General features: G+C 44.2%; 1 protein-coding gene across 1 annotated transcript; it reads left to right on the forward strand.

Moving 5' to 3' along the window:
- Nucleotides 1-2,169: 2,169 nt before the first annotated feature.
- On the forward strand, nucleotides 2,170-25,040 carry LOC308311427 (uncharacterized protein; the record flags this gene model as incomplete). The annotated part of the gene is made up of 16 exons (XM_080758113.1): nucleotides 2,170-2,196; nucleotides 4,680-4,738; nucleotides 5,606-5,626; nucleotides 7,603-7,847; nucleotides 9,861-9,922; nucleotides 11,508-11,667; nucleotides 12,950-13,116; nucleotides 13,165-13,462; nucleotides 13,743-14,533; nucleotides 16,083-16,296; nucleotides 19,623-19,848; nucleotides 20,229-20,408; nucleotides 21,123-21,318; nucleotides 21,439-21,518; nucleotides 23,428-23,486; nucleotides 24,605-25,040. 15 exons carry the CDS (start codon nucleotides 2,170-2,172, stop codon nucleotides 23,459-23,461), a joined length of 2,760 nt encoding a protein of 919 aa, XP_080614239.1. The 3' UTR covers nucleotides 23,462-23,486; nucleotides 24,605-25,040.
- Nucleotides 25,041-25,173: the final 133 nt, after the last annotated feature.

The raw sequence follows: 25,173 nt of genomic DNA on the forward strand, positions 1-25,173 counted from the left end.
AAGTCAGTAAAATATAAAAAAATGTCTTTGCCTTGTTGCTTCCTCCTCAGCCTGTCCTCCTCGAGGAGGACGACGAGGACTCCCAGATCAGCGAGGGAGGAGGCGCGGGGGAGGACCTGCTCCAGGGGGCGCTAGAAGAAGAGAAGGTGACGGTACGAGAGGCAGCTGAGGAAAGCTCAGAAGAAGAGATCACTGAAGCAGAGAGGGCCGAGGATGAAACGTCACGGGAGGAGGAAGCAGAAGAAGAAGAAGGAGAAGGAGAAATACCCGATGAGACTCAAGAAGACGAGACGACAGGTACTGCTAGTGGACCCCCAGATAATTGGCAAAAAAAAACCTTTTTATGATGAGAAAACATTGATATATGTATGAAATGTCAAACTTTTTGATTCTTTAATCCCTTGAAAAGTGTATAACCATATGTGACTAAATTTGACAGAGGGACTGCCATTGTTTGTTTTTTTTAATTTTCGTTTTTTCATGTGGGAATCATAGCTTCAAATTGACATTGGTTGTTCAGTTTAAACCACCAGTTTTTGAGATATGGTTTATAGAGTAATGTCTTGCAGAAAACAGCGAGTTGAGAAAACAGGCTTGAAAGGTTCACTTCTGTGGTCTCTAACATTACACCTAGCTACATGTTTAAGCATTTATTTCATATTGACACGTCGATTCCAGCTCTGACACTTATTTCAGACATGCTCTAGTATGTGAAGAGTCTACCTGTGCTCTTAACTCATTTTGTTATTCTCCTCTGGTGAAAAGCTGGAGTTTGCGCGATGGCAGGCTCTCAGTCAAATCTGGTCACATATGAAGGTCAAATGTTTCTGAATTAACCTGGAGGTCAATTAATTCACAGGAAAAGAAGGTGTGGAGGAAGAGAAAGAAGGTGTGGAGCCAGCAGAGGATCAAACACTGGAGTCTGCGGACGTAGAGAACCTGGCAGAGGATCAAACACTGGAGTCTGCAGACGTAGAAAACCTGGCAGAGGATCAAACACTGGAGTCTGCAGACGTAGAAAACCTGGCAGAGGATCAAACACTGGAGTCTGCAGACGTAGAAAACCTGGCCGAGGAAAGTGTTGAAACACAAGAGGTGGCGGAACGTGAAGAAAAACAAGAGACGGGAGAACAGACTGAGGAAACGACAGGGCAAGAAACAACCGAGGTTACAGCTGAAGACGAGACGCCAGAGGAACCAGAGCCAGAGGACATGGAAGCCGAGTTCATGGAAGCCGAGATCGTAGATGTAGCCATTCAACAAACCGTTGATGAAACGCCTGTGGACTCTGAAGAGGAAGTCACCTCATTGGCCGTAGATCTTCAAGAGGACTCCGAGGAGGTCACCTCATTGGCCGTAGATCTTCAAGATGACTCGGAAGAGGCTCCAGAAGAAGAAGCTGTGACTGAAACTACCGGAGGAGGAACGGACGTTCCTCCACAGCGACCGGTGCAGACCCCCGGGGGACCGGTGGAGTCCCCAAGAGGATCCACTGTAGAAGAAGCCCCACCCTCAGAATCTCCCAGCGAAGCCGCTGTGGAGGAGATGGTCCGATCTTCACCAGAACACACCACCAGTGAAGAGGAGACCGGTGAAGGAATTAATCCAGGACCCGCCCTGGTACCTGGAGGAGACGCAGAGGAGGCCAGGGGTGAAGAGCCGACCCAGAAGCTCCCAGAAGACATTGGAGATGTTTCCCCAGACATACGACTGGAGGCGGAAGACCTCACACTGGACAGTCTTCTGGTGATCACCCCAGGACCTTCTGACGACATCACCCCTGATTCCTCTGACGTCATCACCCCTGATGCTTCCGACGACATCACTTCTGTTTCTCCCGGTGACATCACCAACGATGACCTGCTGGGAAACAACGGATTTGCTCTGGATGAAGCCCAAGACGACACGGTGGGTGAATAGTAATAGTAGCAGTACTTTTACAATTGTTGTTATGAACAACGGTGGTCATTGTTTGTTCTTAACGATGTTGGCAGATCGGCAACGAGGTCGACGAGTCGTTGCGGAGGCCCGTCGGACCCGTGAGGGAGCAGCTCGTGGACCTGTCAATCAAACTGAGGGGACACAGTTACCATGACGACCTGAGAGATCCCAGCAGCTTCTACTACCAACAGCTGAGCAAGCGGTTTACTGCCAAGGTACCTATTAGGGATGGGTACCTTTCAGTTTACTGCCAAGGTACCTATTAGGGAATGGGTACCTTTCACCTTTGAATTGATACGGTGCGGTACTCGGTACCTGGGAATCGGTACGGTACCTATTTCAATACTGTCACAGCTGCCGTGTTTTTTTTCCTATTCTTTTTTGTTTTGTTGTTTTTGATGTATTGAATAGTTTATTAGACAGAAATGTAAAAACACCAACAACAGAGTACAGTCAAACACCTTGCTGTCTTGTTTCAATGCAATCAATTCATAGACATGACATGAAAATTAAAAACAAAATTCAATATCATCACTCGGAAAAAATAAAACACTGTGTGTACAGGGTGAGAAAAAAAGGAAGAGTGGGCGGGGGTGATCACCTGTTTAACCCATTGATGCCTGAGGCCAAATCTGGGAACGCCTTCTAGGGCCTGACCTAAGGTTTCTGAAAACCTTCAAATTCTGCTTCATTATTTTTTTAATAGTTATGTTGCTCCATTTATAGCAATAGCTGATGAGACATCAAGGGTAGCCGGCATCAAGGGTAGAACAACGTATAGGTTGCACCAGGCATCAATGGGTTAACAGAGAGGTGTTCATTTCCTCTCCCCTGGGCCTGGGGGAGGGGGAGGGGGACCTGCTGCTGAAAGGTGTATTTTCAGGCCTGTTTTAAAATATGTATAAATGATCTGGAAGGAGAATTTACCCTCATTTCTCTATAGTATTGTGGCACAGTTTGTGTGTCTCACTTTTTTTGTGGTAGTTAGTCAGGTATGTGGTAGTTAGTCAGGTATGCAGTATTGAGGGCAAGGCCACAATTACAATTTTGAATGTCAATCCCATTTTCAATTGCTTAATTCTGTCTTCCATACCCAGAGCCAGTTTAGACTAGCAAAATGGGTTGGAAAGAGGCGGGACACGGGCCCCAGGCCGAGAAGTAGTCAAAGTAGTTTGTTTTGGGAGGACTGAGGCTTAGTCTTAAAGTGACATTAATGGGACGCTGGAGAAACAAGAGTTTGGAAGCAAAGGAGGGCTGAATTAGAGCTCCCGCAAGCGTTTTCAAGAGCACTTTTGTTGAGGGAATTCTGCCCGGGGAATCTTGTTATTTGATTTACTTTTTTTGATCACCCTTGTTGCCATGCTTTCACCTGTCAGCTTTGTCTGTTTGTCGTGGTAATTATGTACTGTAACCACACTTCATTAAGACTCTTCGGCTCAGATTGATTATCATTGATTGTACAATCTACGATGCGATGCTAGAGGGCGGGTCTAGCCTGAAGCGCTGCCTTCCTCCTGTCTAGCATCGGCTTGCTTATTATGAGCAGCCAAGAGCCAATGCTCATGATGCAATGATCCCCTTCCACTATTGGCTCATACTAGGACATGACGTATGCACAGGCACAAGAAACATTGTGTATACAGTTTATGTGTATCCCTGGGGATACACATAATGAATATAAATATATAGGCTAGTGGTTCAGATGTTGGCTTTCCACACGGGAGTCCCAGGTTCGATTCCCGGTCCTTTCAATAGTGCTGTGCCCCGGATATGGTTTCCCAGGGAAGGACCCGAGATACAGAATCTAAAAATGTCTGTTTGAAAATGACAGTTTTCTGAAAAAGCTGTTTCTATGTCAGTCGTTCTTCGACTTTTCAAAAATAGCAGACCTACAAGCTGTGAGTGGGCCTTTTAATTCATGGTCTGTTTCCTGTGTGAGTGGGCCTTTTCATTCATGGTCTGTTTCCTGTGTGAGTGGGCCTTTTCATTCATGGTCTGTTTCCTGTGTGAGTGGGCCTTTTAATTCATGGTCTGTTCTTCTGTGTGAGTGGGCCATTTCATTCATGGGGCTGTATTTTGCGTGTCTTAAAGGGATTGTGACATTAAAAAAAAGGTTTTGGAATTGTTCTTATATTTTTTAGGTTTTCTAATCTCAATTGCACCCACAAAACATGAACTTTTAACATTCAATAGATTTTCTGTGATCTGGGGTTTTCTGCCTCAAACAGGCCTCTGATTTGCCGGCAGTTTGTGATGTAAGATCCTGCAAATCCCATATATGTCAATGGGATTTGCCAGCAGATGTCACTGTTTTCACTGTTTTGCCTGTTTTCATTGTAGCTCAAAAGGCTTCCAAACCCCAAAGGAAACTTCAGACCACAGAAAATCCACTGAATGTTCAAAGTTCAGGTTTTTTGGGTGTAATTGAGGTCATAAAACCTAAAAGAAAAAAGAAAAAGAAAAATAAATGAAAATGAATGTCATAAAACCTTTAAGTACCAGGTCTTATTCCCTAACTTTAGTAAACTAAAGACCTGGAGGCGTGATCAATGCCATTTGGCTATTCTGAGTGGCTATAAGGACATTGATCACGCCTCCAGGTCTTTAGGTTACTCAAGTTAGGTAATAAGACCTGGTACTTGGACCTTGGTAGACACGCAAAATACAGCCCATGGTCTTTTCTTCTGTGTGAGTGGGCCTTTTCATTCATGGTCTGTTCTTCTGTGTGCTCATTGCAGATTAAAGAAGCCTTTGAGAGACTGCCTGGTTTTAAGAATGCCTTCGTTGTTGAATTCAGGTAAACGTCACATTACATTATCACACCTAATATTATTACACACCTACTAATATTACAGTATCACACCTAATATTATTACACACCTAAAAATATTACAGTATCACACCTAATATCATTACACACCTAGTAATATTACAGTATCACACCTAATATTATTACACACCTAATAATGTTACAGTATCACACCTAATATTATTACACACCTAGTAATATTACAGTATCACACCTAACGATGTTTACTTTAACCTTTTCATTTTCAATGTATGTAATGTCACTCATAATTATACTGCATTATTATGAGTCATAATGCATTATAACCATTAATCACCATGTGTAAGATCACTCATAATACGTTATAATCACTAATCAGTATCGGATCATTTCAATCGAAGGACGCCTTCACACATTTTCATCCAAGTATCGCCTTATAATTCTAGTCCTCGAGTACAGTAGAATCATGTCGTATAAGGATTGTGTTCCAAGAATAAACAAACTGTCTATTTATATATATATATATATATATATATATATTGTCGGAGAGGCTCTGTATTATTTCCGATAGTCACTAATCAGTCACTCATGTTTGATTCAGTCTGTTTCTGGCGAAAATGTAACTCATTCTGACGCAGTAACATTAGCGTTTTCTCGCTGTCAGTTGATTTTTGAGGGCTCTCTATTACTCATAGGTTATAAGATTGCTATTTCTGTACATTCACTCCCCAACATTTTACAAAGGTGGTACAGTATGTTTGTGTGTGTGTGTGTGTGTGTGTGTGTGTGTGTGTGTGTGTGTGTGTGTGTGTGTGTGTATATATATATATATATATATATATTGATATGTGTGTATTTTGTGTGATTTCTCTGCAGACCACAGAAGGACTTGGACAGGTGAGTATTCGAACACGAATAAATATCGCCTGTCGGATTGAAACCTCCTTACGACCAAAACTGTTACTTTTCAAGATGCCAATACAAAAATATCAAAAGTTGTAGATCTACATGCTGCATTTCCAAGCTTGTAGATCTGCTACTGGAGATCGTATACCCAGGGCCTGTGCAATTTTAGGAGCCAGTGTGTGCTATTAATTATCTAGACAACTGGAATGGCGTGTGAGAAGTCTGACTGCTAATTTAGACAAACGGTGTATAGGAGTTTTACTTTTAGCAGTGTGTTTTGAAGAAAAGAAAGTGAGTTTACTCACTCGACAAAAGAGATTTTGCGGAGTTTGCATGTTCTCCCCGTGTCCCATAGGGTATAGACTAGGTACCCTCACAAAAAACATGCAGTAATCCTGGTCTCTAAAACTACCTCCCCCTGGCCAGCCTGGGGCGCCTGATGGAGGGGAAAGGAACTGGTCGGAATAACGTGTTCCTTCCACGCGCTACGTCCGGCCGGGAAAACTCTCCCCTGTCAGGTGAAAAGAAGCAGCTTGGACTGCTTATATATATATATATATATACATACACATAAGTAATCCAAGGTTCAGGGAGTTTTACAGAACAAGATGTTTTACCCAGGATCTGCAGACGGATACACATTTAATTTAAAACATTTCTTTTTTTTAACTAAATTTTTATCCCACGATTTTGTAACCCAGTTTTCTTTTCACCCAGTGCCAATTATCTAATGTAATCCTGGGCGCTACACCTCCTCTGCCAACCTGAGGGGGCAGCGGACTGACCTCATGCCTCCTTCTATGCATGAGGAGTCCAAGCTGCTTCTTTTCACCTGACAGAGGGGAATTTCCCCGGCCGGACGTAGCGCGTGGAAGGGACACGTTATTCCGACCAGTTCCTTTCCCCTCCATCTAATTTAAAACATTTCAAACATAATTTAAAACATTTAATACAAATAGGACATACCATAATACCTACAGTATAGTGAAATAAAGCAAGTGCACGTGTCCACTTAAAACGCTGCAATGTCAAATTGAAGCCTCAAAATTGTAAATACCTGAGTTGTAAATTGTAAATACCTGAGTACATTAGTACTTAGTCACTTTTCACCACTGAGAGTGAGTTTTAAGCACTTTACCCACACCAAAGGGTCGGGTTGGGACAAAACTGTTTTCAAGGTAGACCACACATCCTGTGTGTGTGTGTGTGTGTGCGTGCGTGTGTGTGTGTGTGTGTGTGTGTGTGTGTGTGCGTGTGCACGTGTGCGTGCGTGATCCTAATGTCCTTACGTGCGCCCAGCGGGACGCTTAGTGCGGATAAGCGGCTTGGCTGGCCACCTGTGACCGACGGGATTACCGCTAAATGCTGTGGCTAACGCTGTGAGGCCAACGCTAGCCGTTTAGTGACCTGACGAGTGGCCTTTGCCCAGTCCACTCACCTCAGCCGACTGGCGTAGACTGACCAGTCCACTGCCCCTTTAATTAGTATAGACTGACCGGGTCCACTGCCCCTTCACCTAGTATAGACTGACCAGTCCACTGCCCTTTCACCTATAGCCTGACCACCAGTGGTCCAGTAGCCAAACTGAATTGAATACATAGGACCTACAACAGACACAAGACCTCAGGGTTTTATCCTTTTTTAGATTTGGGGCCCTATTTTCGTCAGTGCCATCGTCCCATTATTATCCCTAAACTTCTTTGCCTTTTTTACTATTTTGAGAAATAGCCAATATACAAGTTCACAAGGTTTCCATGTTTTTCAAAATAGTAAAAAAAAAAAAAAAAAAAAAAGGCAAAGAAGTTTATGAATAAAGAATAAGGTACTGGTGAAAATAGGGACCATATTAGGTTTTTACCGTACCTCTGTGTTGTTTACATTTATGACTAATATAGGATTCTGTCTGTCTGTCTGCCTGTCTCTCTCCCTGTCTGTCTGTCTGTCTGTCTGCCTGTCTGTCCGCCCAGAGGTGTGGTGGTGTCCGTCCACTACTCGGTGCTGGTGGAGGTGGACGGCTCGGGGCTCAGTGGAGCCACCATGGATCAGCTGACCTCCCAGAGCCTCCTGGTGGAGAGGAGCTGGACGGAGGAGTCCAGGCTGGTCCACACCGTCACGGACCTCCGGAACCACGTCGTCCAGGCTCTGCACAACAACAACTTCATGAACAACTCCACGCTGGACCTGGAACCTCCGTCACTGGGCCTACAGAACGGTACCATAGAACCTCCGACACTGGGCCTACAGAACGGTACCATAATATAGAACGTCCTCCGTCACTGGGCCTACAGAACGGTACCATATATAGAACCTCCGTCACTGGGCCTACAGAACGGTACCATATATATAGAACCTCCGTCACTGGGCCTACAGAACGGTACCATATATATAGAACCTCCGTCACTGGGCCTACAGAACGGTACCATATATATAGAACCTCCGTCACTGGGCCTACAGAACGGTACCATAGAACCTCCGACACTGGGCCTACAGAACGGTACCATAGAACCTCCGACACTGGGCCTACAGAACGGTACCATATATATAGAACCTCCGTCACTGGGCCTACAGAACGGTACCATATATATAGAACCTCCGTCACTGGGCCTACAGAACGGTACCATATATAGAACCTCCGTCACTGGGCCTACAGAACGGTACCATATATATAGAACCTCCGTCACTGGGCCTACAGAACGGTACCATATATATAGAACCTCCGTCACTGGGCCTACAGAACGGTACCATATATATAGAACCTCCGTCACTGGGCCTACAGAACGGTACCATATATAGAACCTCCGTCACTGGGCCTACAGAACGGTACCAATTATATAGAACCTCCGTCACTGGGCCTACAGAATGGTACCATATATATAGAACCTCCGTTACTGGGCCTACAGAACGGTACCATATATATAGAACCTCCGTCACTGGGCCTACAGAACGGTACCATATATAGAACCTCCGTCACTGGGCCTACAGAACGGTACCAATTATATAGAACCTCCGTCACTGAGTCTACAGAACGGTACCATATATATAGAACCTCCGTCACTGGGCCTACAGAACGGTACCATATATAGAACGTCCTCCGTCACTGGGCCTACAGAACGGTACCATATATATAGAACCTCCGTCACTGGGCCTATACAGAACGGTACCATATATAGAACCTCCGTCACTGGGCCTACAGAACGGTACCAATTATATAGAACCTCCATCACTGGGCCTATACAGAACGGTACCATATATATAGAACCTCCGTCACTGAGTCTACAGAACGTACAAAACGCAGTTTTTTGTTTGTCTTTTATGTAGGAGATGAAAATGGGATTTTTACTAGAGTCGTGACCCATACAAATCGGTCCGTGGCCCACAAATGGGTCCCCGGCCTAGTGTTTGGGAAACAGTGCTTTAGAACCTCGGGTGGTCAGCTCCCAGTACATCCATATATCATGCTGTGGCCGTACTGGTCAGTACATCAGTAACAGGCTGTGGTCGTACTGGTCAGTACATCAGTAACAGGCTGTGGTCGTATTGGTCAGTACATCAATAACAGGCTGTGGTCGTACTGGTCAGTACATCAGTAACAGGCTGTGGTCGTATTGGTCAGTACATCAATAACAGGCTGTGGTCGTACTGGTCAGTACATCAGTAACAGGCTGTGGTCGTACTGGTCAGTACATCAGTAACAGGCTGTGGTCGTACTGGTCAGTACATCAGTAACAGACTGTGGTCGTACTGGTCAGTACATCAGTAACAGACTGTGGTCGTACTGGTCAGTACATCAGTAACAGGCTGTGGTCGTACTGGTCAGTACATCAGTAACAGGCTGTGGTCGTACTGGTCAGTACATCAGTAACAGGCTGTGGTTGTACTGGTCAGTACATCAGTAACAGACTGTGGTCGTACTGGTCAGTACATCAGTAACAGGCTGTGGTCGTACTGGTCAGTAGTAGCAGTAACGGGCTGTGGTTGTACTGGTCAGTACATCAGTAACAGGCTGTGGTCCTACTGGTCAGTACATCAATAACAGACTGTGGTCGTACTGGTCAGTACAACAGTAACAGACTGTGGTCGTACTGGTCAGTACATCAGTAACCTAGGCTGTGGTTGTACTGGTCAGTCAGTACATCAGTAACAGGCTGTGGTTGTACTGGTCAGTCAGTACAACAGTATTGGTAAATGAATATTAAACATGTTTTACTGTTTTTTCTGTCTACAGTAAAGAACGTGTTTCCGTCAGAAAGTCCAACCAGTCCACCTGTAGATTCCTTCGGCAGCCTGGTGAGAGAACCTAGAGCAGGGGTCTTCAACAGGGGGTCCGGGGCCGGCCCTTAGGGGGTCCTCGGAGTTACTGCGGGATGTCTAGTGTACTTGTAGATCTGCTATTTTGAGCCAAAGTTAGTTTACATTTAGTATTGAGGGTTCGAGTGGTTAAATGTCTCTCGAAGTCAATCAAATATGCTTTATTGGCATCACAAGCATTATTATATTGGCAGCGTAACGTAGAAATAATTCAAACAATAAAGACAAGGAAAATCAAAATAATTAGTAATAAATGAGTGTCCCTCATTTTGTGACGGGCTGCTACATATTTTGCTGCCAACCTTGAGCATTCAGCTTTCTCACCTAATAAGTAGGGGATTACCTGGATAGAGTCAAACTGTATAGATAGATAGATTTCTTTATTTTTGTGTCATGCACCAAAGGCGCCCAGCCCACATGGGCTTACAGGACACACCATATCATTACATTCAATATTGCATTGTGTACAATAAACAGATATGTTTTGTTGATATTCCCTTTTTTTTCTTTTTTTTTTTTTTACACAAACAAAACATTCTGCCTTATTTCCCACGCCCTGCATAAAAAGTCTGCCAAAGCAAAAGTACCTTTCCTAAAACAAAATTCCAGTTTTTCAGTCATTTTCAATTTATTTTAAATCACTCACTAGACGGACTCTGTCCTGTATATATTCTCGTTTTTATTTGTCACGTGCAGTCAAGAAGTGGAGCTCTGTCTCCACTACTCCTTGACCACCGTTAATAACACAGCCAGGTGTATTTCGGCCTTTCTTCATGTCCAGGCTGTGCTCACTGCAGTCTGTACAGTATATTGTTAAAGGGACACCCTTTTTTCAAAACAAATATGTAAATGACGTTTAGAAGCTTTAGAACACTTTCCTGGGGGTCTTTATGTGTGTAATATGTGGTTTTAGATATTTTAGATTGTAGCAGTGAGCCTGTTGTCTCTGATGTCATGGACACTGGGCTCACTTCCTTCCTGGACTACATGTTGTCTCAGTAAGACAGCTCTCCCCCCTATCCACAAGGAGGAGCAGTGCACCAAATAATTATATTATGTCAACTATACAAACTATACTATATTATATATTATACAATATACATGTGTACTATAATGTGCTATGACTACATAAAATGCAATTCTAGTGCCGTCTACGTAACGAGCTAGCTATAAGTCTGTCTAAAATGCTATCTAAGTCGATATAAAATGCTATCTAAGGGGCTAGCTAGGGCAAGTGCTACGGGCCATGGTGGAGTCTGAAGAGGTGGGTTTTCAGACTACGGCGGAAGATTGGGAGTGAGGCTGCAGTTCTGACTGTGATGGGAAGTGCAGCATTCCATAGTTTTGGAGCCAGAAGGGATTGATAATCTCTCTAATTCATAATTAGAGAGATTATTGGTGTAACTCTGCTCTGAACCCAGAGGATGCTCTTACAAAACTCTGCATGCGTTTTGTTTTCAGCGTTAATTGTCAGGGCCCAGGTCTGACCGAATGTCTCTTTCTCTCTCTCTCTCTCTCTCTCTCTCTCTCTCTCTCTCTCTCTCTCTCTCTCTCTCTCTCTCAGGATAACGTCTTAACAGCAGAGAAACCTCCTGACGTACAACAGGAAGTGGGCGGTGCAGAACTCTACCTCAGGAAAGAGGACTTCCTGATGGACTCCTTCGACCAATTGAAAGGCCCGCAGGCCGCCGGTGTCAACGACGTGCTGCTATTGGACGAGAACGGTATGCACCAGGAACCAACTTCAACCACTCTTTTACTCTATGTATTATGTTATTACTTGCGCAAGCAGAGCGCGCAAGTAATCATTTCGCTTGGTCTCTTCGAAGTGAAGCCAAGTTTTCTTCAACCGTAAGTCTGTGCCTGGTTTGCTGGGACTAGTTACAAGTTACAACATTACGTCATATACACACCATGTACTCTGGTCCCAGTTCTCAACGATGACGTAATGTTGTAACTGGTCCCAGCAAACCAGGCACAGACTTACGGTTGAAAAAAACTTGGCTTCACTTTTTGGAACCAAGTAACCACAGTATACTGCTAATCAAATTACAACTACATACTCTGTATGTAGTTGTAATGTGATTTGTAATTTGTAAATCTGTGCCTGGTCTGCTGGGACCAGACTACACAGATGACCATATCTCTTACGTCATCACTGAGAGCTTGTCATACATATACACACACCGTGTACTCTGGTCCCAGCTCTCAACGATGACGTAATGTGGTATCTGGTGGGACCAGATTACACAGATGACCATTTCTCTTACGTCATCACTGAGATACAAATCCAACTACAGATTTCGGAAGTATTTCATTCATGTATATTTCAACAAATTTGAAAGTATTATTACAGAAATTGAAGTTAGAGACACATATTACTCTGATCATGATTTAGTATTAATATCACTATAGTACAAAATGAAATACATTTAAAACAATTGAAAATTTACAATAAGTAATAAAATAATTATACTGTATAATATATTTTAGTTTATATACCAGTTTATATACCTTTTTTTCATGTATATCAATGATTCATTTTTCTGTAAAAAAGTAGTTAGGTAGCAAATAGTTACACGTAATGATTATACATTTCAAACGTTCCTTCACAGAGATACTGAGATGTGATAGTTTCCAGCGGTCGAAAGTACTTGCGCGCTCTGCTTGCGCACTAGTAGGCCTGCATTTATGGCCTACTAGTGTGCAACAAGCAAGTATGCACTCGGCAGAGTGCAGTTCTAGTTATTATTAGTTTGACAGGTATACATGAAACAGACATGTCTATCTGTGATGTTATTATTAGTTTGACAGGTATACATGAAACAGACATGTCTATCTGTGATGTTATTATTAGTTTGACAGGTATACATGAAACAAACATGTCTATCTATTATGTTATTATTAGTTTGACAGGTATACATGAAACAGACATGTCTATCTGTTATGTTATTATTATTAGTTTGACAGGTATACATAATGTTGTCATGTCCGCCGCTGTTCCAGGTGCCAAAGAGGACGAAGGCTTTGTGTTCAGTCACTCTGCGGGCTCCTCTGACCACGGCTCCGGCTCCGGCTCCGGTTCTTCGGGCGACGGGACGGTCTCGGAGGCGTGGCCTCGGCGGCCGACCTCCTCCTCCTCGGAGGAGGAGCTACTGGGCGGCGGTCAGGAGGTCCTACCTCCACCCGACCTGGAGGAGGAAGAGGAGGAGATTGAGGAGGAAGAGGAGGAGGAGGCGGCGGTGACGGTGACGGAGCCGGCAGCAGCGGCGATGCTGCTCAGGGACCGAGAGGTCCCGGTGACTCACCCCCACCTCACCTCCACCGGGCCTCCACCCGTCCTCTGGACCGCCGAGAACCCGGTGGTGGAGCTGTCCGTGAACCCTGTTGTGGATCAAGACCTCGTCCAGCCAGGAGAGCCTTCTACGGAGTCCGCTGGACACCTCCGCCATCCAGGAGAGCCTTCCGCTGTCTCTACCGGACCGGTGGACGACGACCTCCTCCTGCAGACAAATGAAGGTACGTTAACGACTTTTCTTTCAAAGATGTCTTTTCTTTGAAGATGTCAGGGCGTCATTGGCGCTTTAACCGCTGGATTAGACTTGACATGGATCTATGTCAATGGCGGTGAATGTGTTCATTCATCTATTCATGTTTTCATTCATCTATTCGTGTATTCGTTCATTTATTCATGTATTCGTTCATTTATTTATTCATGTATTCATTTTTTTCTTCATGTATTCATTCATGTATTCCTTCATTTATTCATTTATACACGTATACTGTATATCGCTTCTAGAAGAGGAGAATCACTTTATCCTGCTCCCAGATGAGGAGGAGGATGATGACGAAGATGACATTCAGGTGCTGGAGGAACAGGTGGTTTTCTCCGACTCCGTAACCGTGGCGACCGCCGCAGGCCTATCGGAGCAGGACCTGACCGAGGACGAGGTCATGGAGGTCGTCGCCCCGGAGACCCTGGACCACAATGCACCTCTGTCCCCGGAGGCGGAGTCTCCCTTCACCCGGGTGTCGGACACGGCGCCGCCCGACGACGACGACGATCACCACGACAACGGAGACAACGGTCACTCCGAGGATGGGATGGTCTCCCTTGACAATGGGCACTCCGAGGATGGGATGGTCGCCCTCGACAACAGAGCAGAAGTGTTCACCGCAGACCCTCCTGAGGGGGCGGAGACTGCCGGCGCGCTCCGACGCCGCGGAGAAACGCCCCTTGCCGACGAGGAAGAGCTGACTTCCTCTGACGAGATCGCACGGGAAGCGGAACCCGGCCCGCGCTGGCACGGGGGAGCAGGCGGTTGGACGCCGGACGCAGATGGCAGCGGGTTCGCCGGCACCGACCCGGAGCCGGCCGCCATGCCGCGCGGCACCGACCTGGAGCCGGCCGCCATGCCGACGGCCCCGGGGGGCGTGGCTCTGAGCTCGGGAGGCGGGGCTCCGAGTCCAGAGGGCGGAGCTCTGACGGTGTTCTTCAGTCTCAGGGTGACCAACATGAAGTTCTCCATGGATCTGTTCAACAAGAGCTCTAAGGAATATAAACACCTGGAACAACAGTTCATACAGCTGGTAAAATATATTACATTATAATAACGTAAACACCTGGAACAACAGTTCATACAGCTGGTAAAATATATTACATTATAATAACATAAACACCTGGAACAACAGTTCATATACAGCTGGTAAAATATATTACATTATAATAATATAAACACCTGGAACAACAGTTCATATACAGCTGGTAAAATATATTACATTATAATAATATAAACACCTGGAACAACAGTTCATACAGCTGGTAAAATATATTACATTATAATAACGTAAACACCTGGAACAACAGTTCATATACAGCTGGTAAAATATATTACATTATAATAATGTAAACACCTGGAACAACAGTTCATACAGCTGGTAAAATATATTACATTATAATAACGTAAACACCTGGAACAACAGTTCATATACAGCTGGTAAAATATATTACATTATAATAACGTAAACACCTGGAACAACAGTTCATACAGCTGGTAGAATATATTACATTATAATAACATAAACACCTGGAACAACAGTTCATATACAGCTGGTAAAATATATTACATTATAATAACATAAACACCTGGAACAACAGTTCATACAGCTGGTAAAATATATTACATTATAATAACGTAAACACCTGGAACAACAGTTCATATACAGCTGGTAAAATATATTACATTATAATAATGTAAACACCTGGAACAACAGTTCATACAGCTGGTAAAATATATTACATTATAATAACGTAAACACCTGGAACAACAGTTCATATACAGCTGGTAAAATATATTACATTATAATAACGTAAACACCTGGAACAACAGTTCATACAGCTGGTAGAATATATTACATTATAATAACATAAACACCTGGAACAACAGTTCATATACAGCTGGTAAAATATATTACATTATAATAATGTAAACACCTGGAACAACAGTTCATACAGCTGGTAAAATATATTACATTATAATAATATAAACACCTGGAACAACAGTTCATACAGCTGGTAAAATATATTACATTATAATAATATAAACATCTGGAACAACAGTTCATACAGCTGGTAAAATATATTACATTATAATAATATAAACACCTGGAACAACAGTTCATATACAGCTGGTAAAATATATTACATTATAATAATGTAAACACCTGGAACAACAGTTCATACAGCTGGTAAAATATATTACATTATAATAATATAAACACCTGGAACAACAGTTCATACAGCTGGTAAAATATATTACATTATAATAATATAAACGAATGGGATAAAACTCACCACCAAACTGTTCGTCCCTGCTCCTACGTCTCACCAAACTGTTCGTCCCTACTCCTACGTCTCACCAAAATGTTCGTCCGTGCGGTGTACCCGTCCATGTCCACACTTAAGGCGCGTTCACACCAAGGAAGCTAGAAGCAGCGTCTTGCTTCGTGCTTCCATGTTATCTCTATGCATACCAGCTTTTTCGTTTTGAAGCTTCCTTGTTGTGAACGTAGCATTACTTTGGTGTTTTCTAGTCTCCATGCATGCATGTTCTCCATAACATGCGTTTCCTCTCTCCAGTTGGTCCCCTTCCTCCAGTCCAACCTCACCAGCTTCCGTCAGCTGGAGATCCTGAACTTCCGCAACGGCAGCGTGGTGGTCAACAGCAGGATGAGGGTGGCCTCTCCGGTTCCCGGGGGCGTGGCCAGCGTGGTCTACCTGATCCTGGAGAACGTGGTGGAGTCGGCTCACCAGACCATGGACCTGGACATCCACACCCTGGATGTAGAGTCAGGTATGTAGAATGATATGGACCTGGACATCCACACCCTGGATGTAGAGTCAGGTATCTAGAACTATATGGACCTGGATGTACAGTAGAGGCAGGTATACAGAACTATATGGACCTGGACATAATAATAATAATAGCTCAAATTTATCTAGCGCTTTTCTAAATACCCAAAGCGCTTTACATGGGAACACTAAGAACAGACTTTATTAAGAAAAGAAACAAAGCAAAACATAACATAACATAACGGATACAACAACAGTACAGGGTTAAAAAGATAAACGAGACCTCAGCTGGGGAAAGCTATCCTGAAGAGGTGGGTTTTGAGTGAGGTTTTGAAAGAGAGGAGAGAGAGGGAGCAACTCTGAGATGGTTAGGGAGTTTGGGGGCCGAAAAATAGAAGGCCCTGTCCCCCCAGATGCGGTACTTGGCCTTGCGGACTTTCAGGAGGTTGGCTTCACTGGACCTGAGGGAGCGGGGGGGAAGGGGACATATGGTTCGAGAAGATCGGAGAGGTAGGGGGGAGCCAGGTTATTGAGAGCTTTGTAGGTGGTGAGCAGGATTTTTTTAGTGAAAAATAGGGAAGCCAGTGGAGGACGGGTGTAATGTGGTCTCTGGAGCGTGTACTGGTGAGCAGGCGGGCGGCGGAGTTTTGCACGTGTTGTAGTTTGTTGAGGACTTTGGAGGTGGTGCCATTGAGTATACTGTTGCAGTATAGTTTAATCCGGGATGTGATGAATGCGTGGATGAGCCTGTCTAGGAGGTTGGCCTTAGCCGACCTGAGGAGCGTGGCATAGGAGAGCTCAGAAAGGTATAGGGTATACCAGGGTAGCCTGGTTGGCGAGGGCCTTGGGGTGGTGATAGGTATCTTGGAAATGTTTTCTGTCTGGCCCGCGGGCCGTACAATGCCCAGGTCTGGTCTATATCTATACAACAAGGCACATTGTGGTCTGCTCAAGCTCCCCGTACTGGCCTAATGTGTCACAACAAGTGAAGAGTTAAGAGGCCAATATATCAAGCGTCCTGTTTTGAAGAAAAACATTGAAAACGCTGTAAGAACTTCTTAGAAACTAGACAATGGCCTTGATGTTTTCCAGTTAGGATTTTGACCACGCCAATTAGGATTATGCTGTCTTGAATAAAAAAATATTTGCCATTTGTTTAACTACTGTAGCTGGTTCTTCTTGAAGATTTGCAACACAACTCTGTCATCAATGGATTGTGAAATGGGTACCATAATCTTCTTTGTTCACATTCGTATTCATGTGGTAAAAGGCTCAACATTTTGAGACATAATTTCATCGTCCCATGACAATGAATGTAGAGGGGGCTGGGGGGGGGGGATACACGATTTCTCCATGTTCACTTAACCCATTTTTGGCAGGAACCCCTTTTGGTGTTTCAATCATTATGTTACACTTTAGCTATTGAAAAATAGCAGATCTACAAGCTCATAGCGTGGCTCAGAGAGTGCCGCGCTACGAGCTTGTAGGTCTGCTATTTTTTTTAAATCATGAAAATGTAGTGCAAATCTTTGAATATATTCTTTCAGAGCGAACGTTTTTAACTTAAATCTTTGCTTCTGGGAGGGGGGGGGGGAACAACGGGTCGGCGGCCAAATACATATAATTCTAGGGGTCCTTGTCATGAAATAGTTTGAGAACCACTGACACAGAAACATAGGGTTTCAGGAAAACTCATGATTTAGAAGTAATTTTGTAGAATCAAGCTCAGGTCTAAATGGGTTAACAAAGCACAACAGCAACTGATGCTACTTAACTCAATATTCTTCCAAAGTTCATATGTGGATAAGGAAAGATTTTAAATGTTGCTATGTGAGCGTGAGATGGAGGGTCAGTCACACCTGGCCTGAGTCAAACTAGAACTGTACTCAGAGAGCTGGGTGTGGCTGCGCAGCTGTTGTGCATGGACCTTGATCAAAGGCACAACAGCATGAATCGGTCATCTCCACAAACACTGAGCAGATGGCTCTCCACTGTCCGGACAGAGGCTATCTCCTCAGTGTTTGTGGAGATGACTGATTCATCCTGTTGTGCCTTGATCAAGTCAATGCACAACAGGTGCGCAGCCACATCCAGCTCTGAGTCCAGTTCTAGTTTGACTCAGGGCCAGGTGTGACTGATAAATCAGTCACCCTCCATCTCACAGTGAGTAAAGGTACTCACTTTATGGTATCGACATATCGTTATATTTATGTACTTTGAGGCCCCCGCGGGGTTCAAGTCACAGATCCCCCTCATCTTAAATAAAAGCCCATGTCATGCTGCAACCTGCTTGCTTTTCATGGTGAACATGCTGGAGAGCAAAAATACACGTTATAATGGCACATGCATTTTAATTTATTTTGAACTTCCTATTTCCTTCAAGACACAGTGACTGACAATTTACAATATCACATTGAAAGGAATGTTATAAATGATTCACATAATATAGTAAAATAATGGGGTATATTGATTCTGACTGACACTCCCACCAAAAAGGCATATCCAATTATCCATGTAGACCTGCCTGCTTCATTTCAAATTAAATGAGCAAAACATTAAATGTGTTATTTAGACTTTCCTTCTAAGTGGAAGCAAAGATAATTTCTACATTACTATTGTTTTGCTGTGCTCTGTATTAAAAGTATCTCCCCGTCTCTGCCTAAATTAAAATGCAGTCTATAATTTTGCCAGGAGATGTCACTGAAACTTCTAACAATCAACCAATTTTTTTGTTAACCCATTGGTTCCAAGTGGTTCAGGGTTTCATAAAAGATTACTTTTCCTTCCCCTCACTAAACATTTACTCTAATAGAGGTGTGGTTATAAATATGTCTTCCCTGTGTATTTTTGGTTTCTTCCTGAAAGCTGTACTTACTAAAATCATACCAGTATTTCGCTATAGGGCGAGAAGTGACCTCGCCCTAAAGGGCTATGGTCACCCTAAAGCGGGCGAGTTCGCGTGCCACGCATCCACCTCGTTGACAGTAGACTGCTGGCGCTTTGGCATGGGGGGGGGGTCAGATCAGCATGGCATGAATTCTGCACTGGCCATATTAGGAGCATGTCGAGTGTACATGATTTGATGAGGACAGATCAACATAATGGAGAGTCAGAACAGGTGTCAGCTCCATATATGGAGATCTAAGGGCGGTTTCACCTGGCAGTTAATGATACACGTGCCATTCCTAATGCATTGATTAATTTGTGGATGTTCAAACAAAGAATTAAAATGCTCGTGTGAGTTCCAGGGAACAAGGCAGATCGCTGTAAGTTTGTGTGTGTGTGTGTGTGTGTGTGTGTGTGTGTGCCTGCCTGCCTGCCTTCCAGGGGACAAGGCGGATCCCTGTAAGTTCCAGGCGTGTAACGAGTTCTCGGCGTGCCAGGTCAACCGCTGGTCGGGCGTGGCGGAGTGCGTGTGTCGCCGCGGCTACGTCAGCCTGGACGGAACGCCCTGTCGGAGCCTCTGTGACCCGCGCGACGTCGTCACCATGACTCACTACTGTCACAACCACGGCACCTGTGATGTCATAGCCGGGAGAGGAGCCGTCTGCAGGTGTGTGTGTGTGTGTGTGTGCGGTGCATTTTTATCATGAACATTAGTGAGGACCAATTTTCTGAAGGTATAGGTTGAAAAGTATGGTGAAGTGGTCCTTTAAAGGTATATTCAGTGATTTCACTCAAAAAACCTTAGGTTTCGTTTTTGGCTGTGGGACCTAAGCCTTCGTCCAATCAGGATAGAGAGTCAAAAACGAAACCTAAGGTTTTTTGACCCCCCCCAGGGGTTAACTGGGGACAGGGAGGAACTCCTTATATGGTCAGCACACTCTATAGTAGAGAGGATTATCACAACAAAACAAAAAAATATGTGTTATTTGAATTAAGTGAAATCACTGAATATACCTTTAATGTATGTCGGTCTGTTGTCTTGTCAAGGTGTGCTGCTGGTTACCGCGGCGAACGCTGTGAGGAGTTTGTGTCGGAGGCGGAGCCTGTGGTGGTCGCGGCGGCGATGGCGTCGGTCGCCGGGTTCCTGATGGTGGTGTCGGGCGCCGTCTACTTCCTGCTCCGCCTCCTGAGGGAACAGAACCGCTCCGCCGATGACACCGAGAAATGGTACCCGTCTGTCCGTCTGTCTCTGTCTACATTTAGGTTTTTAAAAACATAAAAAAAAAACGTTTGATAATTGACGATTAAAGGGACACTTCACCCTTTTTGCAAAAAAACATATGTTAATGACGTTTAGAAGCTTTAGAACACTTTCCTGGGGGTCTTTATGTGTGTAATATGTGGTTTTAGATATTTTAGATTGTAGTAGTGAGCCTGTTGTCTCTGATGTCATGGACACTGGGCTCACTTCCTTCCTGGACTACATGTTGTCTCAGTAAGACAGCCCTCCCCCCTATCCACAAGTGCACCAAAGAATGATGGGAATTGTAGTCCAGAAAGGTAGTGTGACCAGTGTCCATGACATCAGAGACACTGGGCTCACTGCTACAATCTAAAATATCTAAAACCACATATTACACACATAAAGACCCCCAGGAAAGTGATCTAAAGCTTCTAAATGTCATTAACATATATTTTTTTGCAAAAAGGGTGAAGTGTCCCTTTAAAAACAAATTCAGTGATTATTTTTTTGTAAATTCATGAAGAAATAAAACACAAATTCAAGAAATTCCGTAAATTAGCAAACGAATGTTTAAGAAGTAGTGAAAAATTCTATTCTTGGCTCTTGTGCTATAAAAGGTTTGGTAACCAAGCAGATCTATATTTAGCCTTTTGTATGAGAGACTGCATTCATCGTTTATTTTGTCCCGTTATGTATAGTCACGGCAACAGCGTCCCATCGCTGGACAGACGTGGGAAGTTCAATCCCGCCTTCCAGGGGGACAGCGGCGGCTACCGTCGCTATGACGATGAGCCCCCCGAGTACTACCGCCGCCTCGACGACGACCTCACACCCTACTTCAGCACACTGCCGCCCCCTGCTGGAGGAGACGGACATGAGCCCATGACCCCTGAGGTGAGACCGACAGACAGGCAGATTATGATCATTCACTCTCTTATGTTATATTGTTTCCATTGTATTCATTATATTGATCGATCTCTCTCTCTCTCTCTCTCTCTCTCTCTCTCTCAATAGGAGTTACAACAGAGGTTAAAGGTCATAGAGTCTCACACCAGAGATCAGTATCTTGCCGACTACATCCGACAAACTCACGTGTGAGTAAACAGTGTGCATTGTGAATGTTTCAACATGTATATAGGCCTACATTACTATACACTCAGCATGTTTGTTGTCCAGTGGTGAGACATAATCCGTCTGCCAAGGGGGTCTCCTCCCAGGGGCTCTCCTCCCAGTGGGAGTCCACTCCAGATATAATCCACCTGGTCTTGAGTCTGCCAAGGGGGCTCTCCTCCCAGTCACAGTGGGAGTCCACTCCAGATATAATCCACCTGGTCGTGTCACGGGAACTCCCTGTCTCTCCTCCAGAGGACCCACTACGGTATATTTCTTCTTCAACGTGTCCAATTTGACCAACTCATATTACTCAAAAAGACCCTGCAACAAAGTACCCGCGGAAACCGAATGGACGGAATGTTAACTTTAATTAATTTAAAGGACAACTTTAGTTTAGTTTTTTTCAACCAAGGTTCATGTTTTAGGTTGTTATTAGAGAAAGTATAGAGGAGTGTTCATTTTTTTTGGTTTGATGCTTTCTTTCGTTTTAGGGATTTTAGCTCTTTTTGACAGGGGGGCGGGGGCATTCGAGCATGGGGCTAAATATGTATTTTTTTTTACCACATTTTATGGCGATTTTGTATTATTTACTATACTCCTAATAAACCCCGGGAAAATACATCTGGCTACAGAAGATCACAGGATCTACTGAATGTGAAGGTAGCCTACTGGGGGAAGGCTTATACTGTGTGTGTGTGTGTATAGGCTCAATATGTCAGTTTGTCACATTCAGTAGATCCTGTGATCTTTTGTGGCCAGATGTAATTTCTTGGGGTTCATTAGGACTATAGTAAATAATAAATAAAAAAAAATCGCCATAATATTTTGTAAAAAAAAATACATATTTAGCCCCATGCTCGAATGCCCCCGCCCCCCTGTCAAAAACTGCTAAAATCCCCAAAACGAAAGAAAGCAGCGGAATGAAAGAAAATTAACACTCATCTTTTACTTTCTCTAATAACAACCTAAAACATGAACCTTGGTTGAAAAAAAACTAAAGTTGTCCTTTAAACACTAAGATAGAGGTCCTTGACAATGAAACATCTGAGACCTCCTAATAATATGCCACAGTGTCATCGTAAAAAAAGGGTCATAGGCCTACAGTCATAAAAAGCCATAAAAATGCAATTCATTACAGTACATATTTGGGAGGATTACCTTGAGACATGACATTCAGTAATTGGGTCTTATGATCAAAATAAGAACATTATGATGGTGTGTGTATGTACAGAAACTACAGAAAATATAAAATTTGCCACGGACAAGACCAAGTCTTTGCCTCAGACACATTCGTCTGTGTACGGAGATATTATATAAATATCGTATAAGTCCGTCCAGAGGCGGGCGCGAGTCGGATGACAGCGTCGATCAAAATCCGGACGAATGGCCACCGTACCGCTAGGCTAGAGGGGCTCGCTGAACCTCCTGATCATTAATAATCAGTCAGATTACTGTGTGTGCGTGTGTGTGTGTGTGTGTGTGTGTGTGGTAAGGGTTGGTTCATTTGAGGTGAACCGATTGCTGTTGAGTCAGCGCTGCGCTCTGATTGGCTCAGACAGATTAGATAGCGGATATTTTCCGATCCCGGCAGAGAGTGTGTCATTTATCAGCTTATAAGGCATTCATCCTTTCATCCGTCCACCAGCGCTTCTCAGAGTGGGGTCTCTCCTTGGGGGTTCCAGGGCGTTCCCAGGGCTCCTTGGGGGTTCCAGGGGGTCCCCAGGGCTAGTCGAGAACCAAATGGACCCTTACGGGTCTGTAACTCTGAGAGTGTGCAAATGGAAGCTTAACAGTGTGTACACATTTTGTACACTCTCAGAGTTCTGAGATTCCTTGAGAACGGTAAGAAGGAGTTCTGTTTCTCATCCGGTTCTGTTGCAACGCCCACAGGTTCCTGGAACGGCGCCGGAGTTCCACCACATAGCGGGAGGCGAACAGACAACCTTGAGGTACACACACACACACACACACACACACACACACACACAGGCAACACAGATTGGACCAGCTGTTTGGCGAGACACACGTTCATGTTTTAAATATGTCAAATTATAGGTTTTTAGAAATAAGGAATAGCCACTTCTCTCCAAAAACAGAGGTTGCACAATATAACTCGATATCATACATTACACAGAGTCACATAGCTGACAGAATATATATCATAAAATACAGAGTCACATAGCGGACAGAATATATATCATAAAATACAGTCACATACTGTAGCTGACAGAATATATATCATAAAATACAGTCCCATAGCCGACAGAATATCATAAACTACACTTCAGTCGGACAACTCTTAGAATGAATTTTAGAATATCTGTACAGTACCTATAAACAAGGGAATGTCTGCACGTCTGTACGAAGGAATTCTGTCTGAGGCACATGTCGCTGCTCCTCACTGGCTGCACCAATCATTGGCTCTGAATTTGCACACAGGCGTTGACCATTACCAGTATGGAGGTCTTAACGAGGCCCTTTTTCACTTCATCAAAGTGTACGGCCGCCGTTTATTAGCGCTGCGTTACACCATTATTAGTTTCCTATCGACTTTCGTTGACTTCCGTTCCTATCGAATTTTGTTGATTTCCGGCTGTAACTTGCGCGTGTGTGTCAGTTCACTGGGCCAGCTGCGCTACAACAAAAGACTCGTGGTGCTCGTTCATGACTAACACACGCGCTAACGAACGAACAAACGACTCGTGGTGCTCGTTCATGACTCGCATACGCACTCACAAACAAACAAACAAACGACTCGTGGTGCTCGTTCATGACTCGCATACGCACTCACAAACAAACAAACAAACGACTCGTGGTGCTCGTTCATGACTAACACACGCACTAACGAACGAACAAACGACTCGTGGTGCTCGTTCATGACTCGCATACGCACTCACAAACAAACAAACGACTCGTGGTGCTCGTTCATGACTCGCATACGCACTCGCAAACAAACAAACGACTCGTGTGTGTGTGTGTGTGTGTGTGTGTGTGTGTGTGTGTGTGTGTGTGTGTGTGTGTGTGTGTGTGTGTGTGTGTGTGTGTGTGTGTGTGTGTGTGTTTTCAGATTGTGTACTCCATGATGGGAGAAGGGATGGAAGCTGTTCTGCGATTCAGTTACCGTGGTGATTGTAAACAACTCATTGAATTGTCGGTCGGACGGGATAGGTTTTCTCTCTCTCTCTCTCCCTCTATCCCTCTTTTTTGTTTTTTTCTTTGATGTATGTTACCATAGTTACCGGAAGTGACCTTTTCGTGGATTCACTTCCTGGTTGATGTAAATATGTTTGTGTGTTTTTCCGTAATGTTATTTGTTATTCATTCTCTTTAAAGGAGCAGTTCACCCAACACATGGCTTATTTTCTATCAATTACCGTACACACACCCCATGAAGCCTTGAATTCACGGAGATTGTTTTGTTTCTGTGGCGTTCCTGAGACGACAGTTTGATGACCGGGTCATGGGACGGTAGGAGAGGTGCTCTAGGAATATTTTTGTCTCGGGTCACCCCTGTAAATCGAGTGCCGAAGTCCTAATGTGACTCGCTCTTCCCCTGGTAGTCCTGATGTCACTCGCTCATCCCCTGGTAGTCCTGATGTCACTCGCTCATCCCCTGGTTCTAAAGTCCTGATGTCA

This window comes from Protomyctophum bolini (assembly GCF_963924005.1).
Source record: "Protomyctophum bolini genome assembly, chromosome: 24".
Classification (NCBI taxonomy): Eukaryota; Metazoa; Chordata; class Actinopteri; order Myctophiformes; family Myctophidae; genus Protomyctophum; species Protomyctophum bolini.